General features: G+C 40.5%; 1 protein-coding gene across 1 annotated transcript in view; it reads right to left on the bottom strand.

Moving 5' to 3' along the window:
- The window catches only part of LOC145410359 (uncharacterized), a 34,744-nt gene extending 20,373 nt beyond the window's left edge, over positions 1-14,371 (bottom strand). Inside the window, exons 1-3 of the mRNA XM_080280505.1 lie at positions 14,321-14,371; positions 10,239-10,370; positions 897-1,117 (exon numbers count right to left, since the gene is read on the bottom strand). Coding sequence (XP_080136631.1) covers positions 897-1,117; positions 10,239-10,362 — 345 coding nt within the window. The 5' untranslated portion in view covers positions 10,363-10,370; positions 14,321-14,371. The remainder of the gene's footprint in view (positions 1-896; positions 1,118-10,238; positions 10,371-14,320) is intronic.
- Positions 14,372-14,979: the final 608 nt, after the last annotated feature.

Raw genomic sequence — 14,979 nt, 5'->3', positions numbered from 1 at the left:
AACATACGCTCCTGCAAAAGCTCTGGTATGACAGCAAAAGCCATAAACTTCTTGACAAACCGAACACGCGTCAACAGTGGACAGTTCACTCTTTGTGAATGACATGGAGCATATGGCAGTCTCTGCTTTGGTGGACATTGTCAGTGGCACAGGAGTGTTGAGAGAGCAGCAAGCAATTTGAAAAATTCATTTTCATGCACGATGTTGTTTAATGCAATAAAAAATTAATATTGCTTTAATTCAGTCAGATTTTTTTGCTTTCCCAGATAATTATAAATTCTGGGTAATCCTGCAGTGGGTAATGGGGAATAACTGTAATTGCTTTTTAAACCTCTTAAATATCAATGTCTTCCACCTGTTGTACCTCTGAACAGTAAGACTGTCTTCAAAAAGTACATCATTAAGCTACTTAGGCCATACAAAAAGTAAGTGGAGATTAGTCTGGAGATGACATTAACACATTAGCTCTTATATGCTACATTTCCACAGTCTGACTTGCACAGATCCAAGTCACATGGCACCCTACTAAACATATTACCAGCACAACTTGGGAAATGGCTGTATTTTTCTTTTGTGGATGCTTTTTGACTGAAGAGAAAATCTGTTATATTACGTTCTCTTTTAATGTCACACTCCTCATGAACCAGTTACTTAATCAACTCATTCCTTCATGACTTTGGTATTCATATTCCAAGCAACAGCAATATCAGCCCTCCATCAAACTGCCAAACATTCCTCCACTCCAACTTCTTATTTATTAGAATGTACTACATACACCCACAAATTAACCTTGTACATATGCCCCTTTTCAGAGAACCATATCATTACTGTTCCCATCCACAAACAATAACCCTCTGTTCTTTCTCTCAAAAATTTAGCATGTCAGCCATACAAACCCTGACAGCAGCACGCCACAGTCTTGTGCCAATGCCATGTCGTCTGTGTGTTGGTGCAACATACAGGTGGCGGAGACAGGAGCTGAAGCCCTCCCAAGTAGAATACAGATGGTGACTCAGAGCAAAGCCTACCACACCCTTCACTTCTCCACTCTCATTAATTTCCTCTGCCAGGAAGGCTCGGAACAACTGCTTATCTCCCCACCCAAATTCTTTGAGGGCTGTGAGGGAAAAGAACACTGTAAGCTTTACTGTTCAGTACTTCAGTTACAGAGGCGCTACTGACATAACATTGGGAAATAACGTAGTTAGTAAAGAGTGTATCAGCTTACACCATGCATCAAATCCTTCATCAGTGAAGCAACTGCTGCTTAGAGGTTTGGCACAAAACATCAAATAGTATGCGAAAATACTCACTGTTGTTGACTATTCATATTAACACATTAAGCCAAAGTCATATAAAGCAACAAGAACACCTTAATATCTAAATGAATTTCTCCCATCTTTCCTCTCATGTCTTATTGCTTTTCTTTCTTTTACAGGTGGCTTTACATTGAGTGACAAGCCAAACGGTTTTCTGTAAGCCAAGAAACCATTTACAACGCTGGGTGGTAACCATATAACCAAACCATACGTGCTCCCTAGGAACTTAAGTGTCAACAAGTGGGTTGGTGGAGGGTTAGTGCCCCTCCCCATAAAACAAATAACTCAAAGTCAAATGGCCACCCCTTATGGGATTATGGCTTCTGGCAATATATATATATATATATATATATATATATATATATATATATATATATACACAGTAAAACCTCGATATAACAGACTTCAATAGACCGAAATTTGCTTTTATCGGACTCGAGGAGCAACAGGATTAAATTCCTATATACAGTATTGGAAAAAGTCCAATAAAGCCAGAAGCAGTCCTGACTGCCTGACCACTTCAGCTATGTTCACCACAATAAGGTAAATAAAAGGCATGTTTATCAGTGTACAGTACAGTATTATTATACTGTATATATTATACCATTTGATTAATGTAGTGAAGTTATAACACAGTACGGTACCGTAAAGGTAGTCAAAACAGTTTAAAAACCGTTCATGCGATCCAGACTAACATGTTAGCAAGAGGAAGTCCGGATGTTGCTTTTATCGGAATTTTGCATTTTTCGGAATGGTTTAGGCCCAAATTAGTCAGTTATAGTGAGGTCTTATCGTGTATATACATATATAATCACATGACTGATAACAGGACTGATTTATCAAAAATGTCAACTCATGAAGTAATAAATGTATAAAAATAAAAATTAAATACTGTATACTTGAAACAACATGAAAATTTCTGTTTAAAGCTATATCCCAGAACACTGAAGAGTATAAAATGTCAGATTAAGACAAATAATACTAAAATGTACTGACTCTGCTTTAGGATGGGGAAGTATTCATGGCAAGTTTCCAGCTCACCTAAAGTGGTTGTTATTTCATTTTACGGCGCTTCATTTGCTGCTTTAACTCCAACACCATGCTTTTGTCTCATCACTAACACTAAAACACCCAAAGATGATGAGTGCAATGGACACCTCTGAACAAACAAATGACTATATGTGCGTGCAGGTGGCTGTAGAAGCGAAAATAGTGATAGTATATCAACCAGTGAGGCTTTGTACGGGATCATAATCATCGTAAAAGCAAAAATTCTTTCGTATATTGAAAAAGGCCCTAACTTTTTCATCATTATACAGGTGATTCACTACATACCAGATCATCGTATGACAACAGTCTTCTGTATGTAATACTGTACTGCCAAATTTGTCTAATTTAGTATAATTTTCCATTTATTTTTTAAACTAAAATAAAATTAAACTGTAAAATTAACTTGATATTCTGGAAGATTTTTACATACATAAATTATCTAATCCTGTGTTGCCCCATGAGGAGTGTAGGAGCCTGGGGCTAGGCAAGTTACTCCTGACATTTAAGATGAAAGTGACCAGCCTCACTCATCCCTGAGTGGCATTAAGTGAGCAATAAACCCCAATTACCCCTTGGATATAAACCTACACAGACTCAATCCGGCTAGAGCGCCTTAATTGGATTCCTGGTGTACAGGAAATCATTTGGCTTGTCACAAAGTGCAGAGTCATTTGTACACAGAAGGAAGAGGAAAGAAAGAAGAGGAAGGAAGTAACGAAAGAAAGAAAGACGAGGAACAAAGGAAAGAAGGGAGGATGAGAGGAAAGGGCAGTCACCCGAGAGCTGCATTACATCTAGTGAGTGGATGGTAGAAGATTTTAAAACGCAAGAATTAAACCTTATACTGTATCTACAGTGCTGCATTTTTTTCAAACTTCTTTATTCATTTCTTAGTTATTTAATTTATATCTCATCTTCTAGTCCTGGTGTCAACCACAGCTTTTCATGATTTTGGTATTCATATACATAACGAATTATAAATAATTAACTCTTCATGGTCACTGATTATTATCAGATATAAGTATACAATCATCATCATCATTATCCAGACCTCATTTTCCAACTCTAAGATGGGATGAAGTTGGGTCAACAGTCAGAAAAAAAAAAAAAAAAAAAAAAAAAAAAAAGAGATACAAACAAAGTATATCCAAATGAATGAGCCATACCCCACTTCCTTTTTTGTCATATATAAGAACAAATAATTAAAACCATGGTAAATTATGCATTTTTGGCATTAATGGCATTTATGACACATTCAGTATTTCTGACCTAAAACATGTTTTAAATCATTGTATTAAATAACTTTATTTACATCATGCCAATCCTGTCCACCCCAATTCTTTTTTTTTTTCTTTCTTTTTTTTAATCCATTTAGGATGCAGCTCTAAAAAGGGTAGTGTTCAAGCTCTCTCCATGAGATCTATATGATGCCCTCACATACTTCACTTCCTGCTTGTCACTCCTCTCCTTTCCAATGTCCTGTGTATTCATTTCTTCCACATTACATAAGGTCTTCCTCCACCAACTACAGAACACACACAGCCTCAACTTCTAAGACTTCCTTTCAAACCCAATCTACACATTTCTGCCAAACTGGGTATACAGTAGTGCACCAACTTTCGCTACAGCAGGATTCGCGGAATCCACTTTCGCGGCATGCACCAAATATTCCCTAACTTCCACTTTCGCTTGAAAAAAATCGATTTTCGCGCACAAATTTTGGGTTTGGGACAATATTTTGAACTTTGAATTTCCTGCACCGCCCACCCGCAACCCACAGCCATCTTGAATGACGTCATGTCAACACTCTGTCCACCCATTCCCGCCATTGTGTATGAGCGTGCTAGCTCCAATGTGTTGGATTCTCATGGTTCAATGGCCTCTACTATACCTGGTAGTGTGGGGAAAGGGCCTGGTGGTGTGGGGGGAGAGCCTGGTGGTGTGGGGAGAGGGCCGGGAGGCAGTGGTGGTGATAAAAAGTGGCCGGGACATTCAAAGTCGGGAGGAAAGGCCAAGGCTAAAAGAGAGTATCGTGTTGGAGTGAAGAAACGGCAGTATAATAATGAAATGAAAAGGTATGTTTCTCCTCATATAATGTGTACTGTACAGTTTTTATTGTTTGTATCTTACAATGCAATGTACAATAGTGATTTGATGTACTGTATTGGAAGTGAAAATGAAAATCTGATGTTACTTTAGGATAACCGGGAACCAATTAGCCTTTTTGCCATAAAGACAATGCCTCAACTTTCGCTAATTCCACTTTCGCGCATAATTTTTGGACCCAATTAGGCGCGAAAATTGGTGCCCCACTGTAGTCTAGGAGCCTACATAATATCACAGGACCTGACTGTTCATGTTATTATTAAAATATATGAGTAAAAAATGTTCAAAGAAAATAACGCTGATGCTGTTTTTTTAAGTAAGCTTACTACTGTATGTTGTGGTAGGTGGGGGTGCTCACCATCCACTCACTCGATGTAGTGCCGCTCTCGGGTGTCTGCCCTTTCCTCTCCTCCATCCTTCTTTCCTTCCATCCTCTTCTTTCCTCGTCCTTCTGCCTACGGGTGACTTTACACTCCCTTTTCTGTCTTTCTTTCTTCATTCTTTCCTCTTCCTTCTGCCTGTGACTTGACACTAAGCGACGTGCCAAATGGTTTCCTGTACACCATGTAACCATTTACTATGCTGGGTGATAACCATATAACCAAATTTTGGTGCCTGGTGGTTTAGTGGACAATTACGGCGCTCCAATCGGATTGAGCCGGTGAAGGTTTATATACAAGGGGTGGTTGGGGTTTATGGCTCATGTAATGCCACTCAGGGATGAGTGAGGCTGGTCACTCTCATCTTAAATGTCAGGACCAACTTGCTTAGCCCCGGGCTCCTACGCTCCTCATGGGGCAAAGTAGGATTGGATGATTAATGAATGAATGAAAACTACCGTATGTGTTTGAGGTCAATGATAGCATAAAAAAAAAACACAATCAGTGCGTCCCTGCGTCCAAGGCCTGCAGGGGCTGGGTTTACAGTGGAAGAGTTGAGAGGTAGGATGGGACTGGAGTGTGTTGGTGTTGTGATGAGGAGAGGTAGATTGAGGTGGTTTGGACATGTGGAGAGGATGGGGGATGATAATTGGGTGAGGAAGGTGAGAAGTGTTAATACTGGGGGTGGGGTTGTGAGGGGTAGACCGAGAAAGACATGGGACGAGGTCATTAAGTGTGACCTTAGCGTTAAGGGACTGAACAGGGAGGCTGCAATGGATCGTGCAGCGTGGAGAGCCGCCATTAGGTGACCAAGGCCGACACATGCAAGCATGTTGGAGCCTTTAAAAACGAAAACGAATCCTAACAATAAATTGCTCAGGACTGAAGCCCAGTCATTTAAATCTAGTCATGTACCACATCTACAGAAAACTTGCAGTCTTGAGATGCCATTTCCACTATTATGACTGAGTTACATATACAGTACACTATTACAAGAGAATAAGTTATTGACAGCAGATGCATGTCCCACAATTAAGTTCTTTAGTTCAAAATTCAGTTTAACCTGCAGTACAGAACTCTGTACTGAAATTCTTTTTTCACTCTAAACTCTCTCCCTTTTGAGGCACCTAGAAGACTATTCTGTTGTGTACACCACACAAACTTCAGAGTGGTGAATGAAGCATTATCCTAGACTCAGAGAGCTAAGAAGTGAGTGTATTGTCATTTGTCTCCAATTATGATGCCTCATGAGTCATAATGACCTTCCCCCAAAGTTGTTGATGACTTGTCCCCTCTTGAAAAGTAGAGTTCAGGTAATGGGGCTCATGAATGTCCTATACACTGCAAGAATTTTTTGTAGCTGCTCCATTATTTACTTTGTCTCCATTTACTTCACAGTTCCATCATAGAAAAGTCCACCATATTAATATAAGTGCACTGTACTCCTTTTGCTTTACATTGGCCTAAAATTGCCTTCATTTCATCTTCAATTCTGAATGGTAACAAGTGATTAATTGTGGAATACTGTATGTTGCTAGTCATAAAGTAGTGCTGTGGAAAGGAAGTAAAGCCACAATATTGTCTTTTTTCTGTCACTAACCTGTGTGACATAAGCTGCAATAGGGTGAAAATCTGGGCCCAGTTATGGTGAAAAAACTAGTCATTATGCATTATTTTTTTTTAAATGCCCAGAGGTGGTGCATGGCATAACTGTGTACTCTTTCTTCTGCTTCTTTATAGGTTAATTCTAATATATTATTATTTTTTTTTTTTTTTAAGTATTTCTTTATATTTCTTTGAACTACCATATTATGTAGTCTAGCTGGTCAAATAGTGTGGGAGCATTCTGCTGCCATTTCACTTCCTTGGATGATTTCTGGCTTCAAAATTTCCTGCAGATTCTGACTACCTAGCTACTTTCATCTTACCTGTCATGGTTTTTATATTATTAGCCAGTGTTCAGCTGCTTAGGGTGTCAAGTGCAGCAGTTCACAGGTAAACAATTGACCAGGTTGACTTCCTGTGCATCCTGCCAACACCTAGTAATTATTAGCATTATTGTGCCACTTGCACTGGACACATATATAGGTGCAGCCCAATCATTTCTCTACCCTTCTTAGCTAGGAAGTCAAAGGCTGACATATCTAAGAACAAGTGAGGCCACACATGGCAACAGTGCATCTAATCCTGCCATGGAAATTCTGGTGATGCATGGGGTATGCAGAAGCATCAAAGCTTGAAATTTTATCTTTCAAAAAGGGAACAAGGTATTAAAGATTTTGGAGGAAGGTCATAATGCCTCATGAAGTACTGCTGTTGGAGACAAGCAGTAATGCACCCACTCTTAGCTCTATGAGTCTGAAATGATTCCTCCAGCTCCGCTCTCTGAGATGTTTCTTCCAAGCACCATTTCCAATGCACACATGGCAACCTAAGTGACTGAAATAGCCTCTTTCCATGAGTGCCTCAACAACTCTATCTATCTATCTATCTATAGCCCGACGCCCTAATCCTGCAAAGGGTGGCCGCAGACAAAATGCCTCCAAGTTGCTCTGTCACCCACCATTTGACTACCCTCCTCACAACTCACTCCCCCCTCCCTCATATACCTCTCAACTCCATCCCTCCACCTCATCCTCGGTCTACCCCACCCTCTCCCTCCCTCCACCTCACCTACATACACCCTCTTAGTCAGTCTTTCATTCTCCATTCTCTTCACATGTCCAAACCACCTCAGTGTATTTCTCCTAATCTTCTCAACCACATCCACATCCACCCCACAACGTTCCTTCACTTCATTCGTCAACTTGTCCCTCCATCTCACTCCACATGCTCCTCTCCAGTAACTAATTTCCACTGCTCTCACTCTTGACCTGTTCCCCTCTTGCAAGGTCCACGCCTCGCTTCCATACGTCAGGGTAGGGATCACAATACTATCATGCAGTGACTTCTTAACTTCCATACTCACCTCCCTATTTCTCATCACTGCTTTCAGTGTACCAACAACCTTCCTTCCCTGCTGTACCCTTTCACGTACTTCATCCCCCAAAGTTCCATCCTTACTCATCACACTTCCCAAGTACTTGAATGTACTCACATTCTCCATATCCTCACCATCCAATCTCACTGCACACTCTGTGACTTCATTCCTCTCAAACACCATAACACTACTTTTGTTTACATTAACTTCCAGATTCCTCCTCCTACACACTGTCCCAAATTCACTCACCAAACCTTGCAACTCCCATTCATCTTCACTCAACAATACTGTATCATTCACTCAACAATACTGTAACATCAGCAAACAGCAACCCCGGGAGCTTCCAAATCTCACCCTCATTCATTAGAGCCACCCCCACATCCACTGCCCTACCTTGCACCTCCTTTACAACCCCATCCATGTATATATTAAACAGCCATGGAGACATCACACAACCCTGTTTCAGTCCCACATTGCGATCAAAGAACTCACTCAGCCCACCATCCACTCGCACCGTAGCCCTAGCTCCCTCGTACATACTCTTCACAGCACTCAACAATTTCCCCTCCACTCCATATATGCTTAATACCTTCCACATACCTTGCCTATCTATTCTGTCATAAGCTTTCTCCAAGTCCATGAAGGCAACATACACTTTCCTTCCCTTCTCTAGATACTTCTCCACTAAACATCTTAGAACAAATACCTGATCTACACACCCTTTTCCCTTTCTAAATCCCCCATGTTCTTCTCCAACTAGCTCTTCTGTCATATGCCTAACCTTATCAATGAGTATTCTACCATATATTTACCAGTCACACTAAGAAGGCAAATACCCCTATGGTTACCACATACTTCTCTCTCCCCTTTTCCTTTGTATAAAGGAACAATTATACCTGATTTCCAGTCCTCTGGAACCCTTCCCTCTTCCCAAGCCAATCTACACAACTTCCATATCCACTCCACAACAATCTCACCCCCATACCTAAGCATTTCACCACACATTCCAACTTGATCTTCATCAATTCCACTACTTCCGCCCTACTGATTTCTTCCTCCCTCCTCTCATCTCTTCTTCTCCCAGCCATTCCCCACCCACTTATACTCGCACTGCTCTCACTCTCTACATTCAACAAGTCCTCAAAGTGCTCCTTCCATCTACTCAATTTCTCTTTCTTCTCCACCAACAATCTATTATTCCTATCTTTCACTCCCTTACTACTTCCCCTTTCACACTGCCTTACTTTCTTTACCTCCTTCCAAAACAATTTCTTATTCTCCCTCCATTTCACACTCAGATTCCTCCCAAACTCTTCATCCACTTTCTTCTTACTCTCCTTCATCAGTCTCTTAACCTCCCTTCTCCTGCTCACATATACCTCTCTCTTCTCTCTCTCATCTTCTCCCCTACCTCTACTCCCTAACCATTCACTATATGCCTTCTTCTTTTGTTCCACAGCTAGTTTCACCTCATCATTCCACCATGCTGTCCCTTGCACACCCTTGCATCTCCTCCTCACTCCACAAACTGCCTCACACGCTGCGCCTATCTCTTCCGTGAATATCTTACATATGTCTTCCACCCCTTCCATCTGCTCTAGCTCATACCTTCCCAATCTTTCTTCCACTATGCTCTTATACTCTGTCATTTTCTCACTATCTTGCAATTTCTCCACTCTTCTCACAGGAGCTGCTTCCTCCTTTCTTCCCCTTCATCTCCTCAACCACTTTCTTTGCAGCTCTACCTTGGCCATCATTAAGTGATTGTCCGAGACTCCATTCCCCCACCCTCTCCACACTCTTGCATCCAACACTTGTCTTCTCATTCGCTCATCCACACACACGTAGTCTATCATTGCCTTTCATTCAACAAGTTCACCATCCATCCTCCTCATTACTATCCATGTATACCGGTGGATCATCTTATGACGAAAGTAGGTGTTGGCTATTGCCAACCCCTTACAAGCACAGATGTCCACCAAAGCACTACCATTCCCATCTACTTCAGCTGGCACACCCCACTGACCAACCACTCCATCCACTTGTACATTCCCAACGTTGCCATTCATGTCTCCAATCAACAGCACTCTCTCGCTCCTCTCAAACTTGTCCATACATAATTCAACTCTCGCCCAAAACTCATCTTTCACTCTTGCCACTCAATCCTCTGTCGGGGCATACACACATACAATTGCCCATGCTTGTATACCTACTTTCATCCTCACCTATACAATCCTTGCACCCACTGTTCCATACTCTCTTATATTCTCCTTCCACTTCTTGCTCATCATCAGACATACTCCCTCTCTTGCCCAACAACTCACTCATTATAAATAAAAAATTGCTTTTTGGCCTTGCAAGTAGAAGCTGTTTACTTGTGTACATGACAGCAGTTGTACAAACCCTGTGGAGTGATGCTTGGGTGCAGCTCTTGATGCATGGCAGGTGCTGCCTCTTGCATAAGAGCAAACACTGCTTTCACATCTCCCTGTTCTGCCTCACGCACCCTCACCTCACTCATCATCATGCTTCAGTCTGTTGGATCCAAAAGTCAAATGGTGTCAGATGTAAGAAGTAATCTCTCCTGCTACATATTATATACACACCAAATACAATAAATATTGTAATATGTTCTGTAAATATGTTCTCCTGACAATCCTAAAGTCTACTTCAGATGAACAGATTGTTTACTTCACTATGACCATGGAATTATTTAGCAATCTGATGATTCTGTTCCCCTTACAGGCTGAGAAATCAGTTGCTGTCATATAGTAATTTAATGTTTCAAAACAACAGAATGATTCAAGCATGGTTAATATGACCCTCCTGAATAGGAACCCATTCTCCCAAGCATACCACTTCTTCCCACAAACACCCATCTCATAAATCTCTTTTCTGTCATGCATTACAGATTAGTCTGCATACTCTATTTTCATTCATTTCAATTGCTTATTAACAGAAGAACTTTTCATGAAAGCTACTCTATTGTTGTTTTTACTCAACGCAGATCTCTCTGGCCAAACAGACCCACTGACCACAGGCAAACAACCACTTCTGTGGGGCCATCCTACAGGTAGGCTACCGTTTAGTACAATATGTACACCACACAGGGATCCGGTACCCCCTTATGGTAGACAGCACCTAACAAAGTCAGACCAGGGTCCTTCCCCAAGGCATAGTGCAGGGAAATACGAAGAGGTCTGGCTCCCGGGTGAACACTGCAGCTGCTCCACCCAAGGTGCACAGCGCCACCAAGAGTAAGCTTGTCAGTGGCTGTGGGTGCCTCAACACTAGCTCCTTTGTAAAACTGATAAATATTATTGGTCAAGCAGATGAAGCAAGCAAAAACTCTTTAAACAGGTTGTTTCATTTACACCTCCTACAGCACCAAAACTACGTTATATTGGAGACTAGCTATAAACCTGCCAGCTACAGTACCTGTATCATTACAATATTCACAGGCTGGCAAAAATCAATGTTTGGGTTAGTGGATAAAAGGTGTATTTTGACCCAAGAAACAAGAAAAACACAACAGTCTGACACTTCTGAACCACTCTGAGATTCCCACACTGTTAGGAAGGTCATGTGACCTTGAGAGTAGGCCGCTTGTTCAGCACCCTTAAGAGACGTCCCCAAGTCGGTAAATTTGATGTTTGGGTCAGTGTATAAAAAGGTGAACTGGGGGTGGAAGGATCACAAACTGCACTGCCAGCTTGGAGTTCCTGTGTTGTTTAGATGGTCACATGACCTTGGCAGCCAAGCTCAGCTGAGACAGTAATGATCTGTCATCTTGTGACATTGTCACTATGCCCTTTTTTCACTGTTGCATTCTAAAACACTTTGCTGACACTCTGTGGATTGAAGTTACAGCAGATCAACAAGCATCATCAAAACGCTTATGAAAATTTTTTTATTTATGTGACTTTTTTCAAAATTTGCCATCATACTGCTGGTAAAAGCCAAAAAGCACCAAAAATGTTATTTAAGAGATTATCAAAGCTACAGCAGATCTACACCTACAATAGATCTATGCCCATTGCTAGAAAGCTTATGAAAAGGCAAGAGGCGTTACATATATGACTTTTCTCAAAAGTTGCCACCATACTGCTGAAAAGATTCATTATGTGCCAACTTGAGGATCAAACAGCACCATGACTAGCTATGTTATTTCAAAGACTTCAAACTACAACATCTTGCTGCACACTGGTGGGATGCTTCTGAAAAAGTTGCAAATGGGGGTTTCCTCAAAATTCACCATTATTTTGCTGAAAATAATGCCAAACTGAGAACTAAACACCACAACTGCATTCTTTCTGAGATCATTAAAAGCTACAGCAGATTTATGTACACTAGCTCCAGAAAGTATTGGTGCACTGTGGGTCCAACGCCATCCACAACGATTTGGCCATGTGGCAGTGACAGCCCGTTAATACCTGTATACAGTACAGTAACACCTCACTATAACGGACTAAATGGGGCTCCAGCCATTCCGAAAAATGTGAAGTTCCAATAAAAGTAACATTTGGACTTCCCCCTGCTAACCCGGACTTTTTCCAACACACCAGACATCAGTCTGGATCGCACCAACAGTTTTTGAACTGTTTCATCACCAATGCAGTACTGTATTGTATTATACATTCACTACAATAATCATATGGTATAATATATATATAATAATACTGTACCTTACATTGATAAACATGTCCTTTGTTTACCTTACTGTGGAAAACACAGCTGAAATGGTCAGGCAGTATGGACTACTTTGAGCTTTATCAGACTTTTTCCGAAAAACAGTATAGTATAAGAATATAGTCCGGTAGCTCCCTGATTCTGATAAAAGCAAATTCCAGTCTACTGAAATCCGTTATATCAAGGTTTTACTGTCTAAAATTTATTGCCATTTCCTACACATTATGGACACTAGTGGTATCTGATACAGCAGTCATCTATCATCTGGACAAAACTGCAATTCCCAGTATCTTTTGTTGTGTGTCTCATAATATTTAACACATATTCTGCATTGATATTTTCTGGAGCTGATGTACATCACTGGAAAGCTTACGAAAAAGTAGTTATGTACAGTATGTGATTTTGTTTACACCATAATTCACCGCCAAACAGCTGAAAAGCCAAAAAAGCATCAGACTGGGCACCAAAACTGTGATACAAGAATCTAAAAAACTACTAAGCTACAGTGGACTAACACACATTGGTGAAAAGCTAACTGAAAAGTAATGTATGCCACCCAGATGTCTTTTTCACCATCACATGGCTGAAATCAGTCAATGTCACACTGAATACCAAAACTGGCCTATTTCTGATGTTATTAAAGCTACAGCAGACTTGTGTACAATGCTGGAAAGCTTACAGAAGAGTAATATGTGTTACTATACATGCTTTTCTCAATATTCATCAACAAACTCAGTAGTCAAAACTTGGCAAATTCAGCACAAAACATGAGTCGTGTGAGTCACAATGATTTGGCAAGAGTCTAAATCCCATAAACTAATATCATACACATTTTGAAATAAGATCCATCTTTTCAGTGTGCATTAACATTAGACAAGAGGAGTGGTATACCAGTACTCCTTCTTAAGCTAAAATAACAACACTCGCAAGCTTGCTTATTCAACGAGATTCAACACTTTTAAAAGTGGATGCCTATTACTGTAGTTAATTCTATACAGGCACAATAAATTACTTTTATGCAACTGCATGAAAAAAAGCCTACATTATTATTTTCATTATGCTATCTCCTTTTCCTTAGCAACCATCCTGCCCAAAGTATGCAGGAAATGATTCACTGCACAAGAGAACTGCAATTTACAGTGATAAGCTGGTCATCCAAACACCCTCATTTTCACATCTTAACTACTGTACTCTATGACAATTATACTGCAGTACTTTGAGGGCAAAATATATGCATTATTTAATGTAGCTATACAGTAAACTCTCAATAATCGGTCATTGCAATATCTGGCCCAAAGCAATATCCAGTGCTGCTGGCTTGGCTCTATTAAAGCAATACAGTATCCAGCGCCGAAACGAGACGTAACCAGGGGTGCTATACAATACCGTATCTGGCGTTGAGGTGTATCAACCAGCTCGTAAACTGTAGCCCACCGACGCTGTATTACTGTACTGTATCATTACTTTATTGTATATTATGTTTAATTTTCATCTTTTACTCATGGTAAAGTTTTTAGGACTGAGGTTCAAGACGGATAGTAACGCAATACCCGGCTTGACGCCGAACAGTGAGATGATGGCGAGTACTATGTAATATCTGGCATTTTACTTTAACTTGCTAAGAGCTTGATTGAATTATGCCGCATAACTGAGAGTTTACTGTAATTCATTAATATTTGAAAGATTATTTTTTGCAACATTGAAGATCAGACCTCAGGGATGTGTGAGTAAACTTGTACAGTGTTAGCCATGGTATAACTGCTGTCTCCCAGGGATCAGGGAGAACAAAAACTCACCCATTTTTCCCTTTGAATATAAGGAGTTCTAATGGGCTGCCTCCAAAAGCTGGATGGAAAATAAATGGAGAAATTACACATCTGGTGTTAAATACATAATTATTCAGCTTTTATTAAGCAAAGTAATTACATTGAAAATACTGTAGATCTGCAGTAAGAAAAAAATTAGTTTTCTAACAGCTGTTTTCAGTATGACATATGGTTAAGTGTGCACAATATTATAGTAATTAAAGTGAAATGCAAAATGAGCAATTTGAAATGTGGAGTAGCATGACAGACAGACAAATGAGAAAGGATGGGGCATTGTGATATTAATGATGATGTGCTGGAAAGAATTAGAAGTGCCCTGAGATAGTTTGGCCATGTGTATGGAATGGAGAATGAGAAACTGACTAGGAGAGCATAGAGTCATGTGAATGCAGAGGGGGGGGGAAGGGAAGGGGGAGACTGAGGATGAGATCAAGGGATGTGGTGGAGAGGTTATACAAATGATGAAGGGGTGAATTGGACAAATGGCATCCTGATGGCAGAGGACAGGGTGACAGGGAGGCAATTCATTTGTGGCCACCCCTTCCAGGATCAAGGAGTCTGGTTATTGACAGATAGACAGATAAATAGTGAGAAATAGAATAGTTCAGTAATAAAAAGATAGCTATTTC

The sequence above is a fragment of the Coenobita brevimanus genome, chromosome 85 (assembly GCF_032717465.1).
Source record: "Coenobita brevimanus isolate Jiangsu-jjx chromosome 85, ASM3271746v2, whole genome shotgun sequence".
NCBI classification, from domain to species: Eukaryota; Metazoa; Arthropoda; class Malacostraca; order Decapoda; family Coenobitidae; genus Coenobita; species Coenobita brevimanus.
This window is presented reverse-complemented; position numbering and strand designations above follow the sequence as displayed.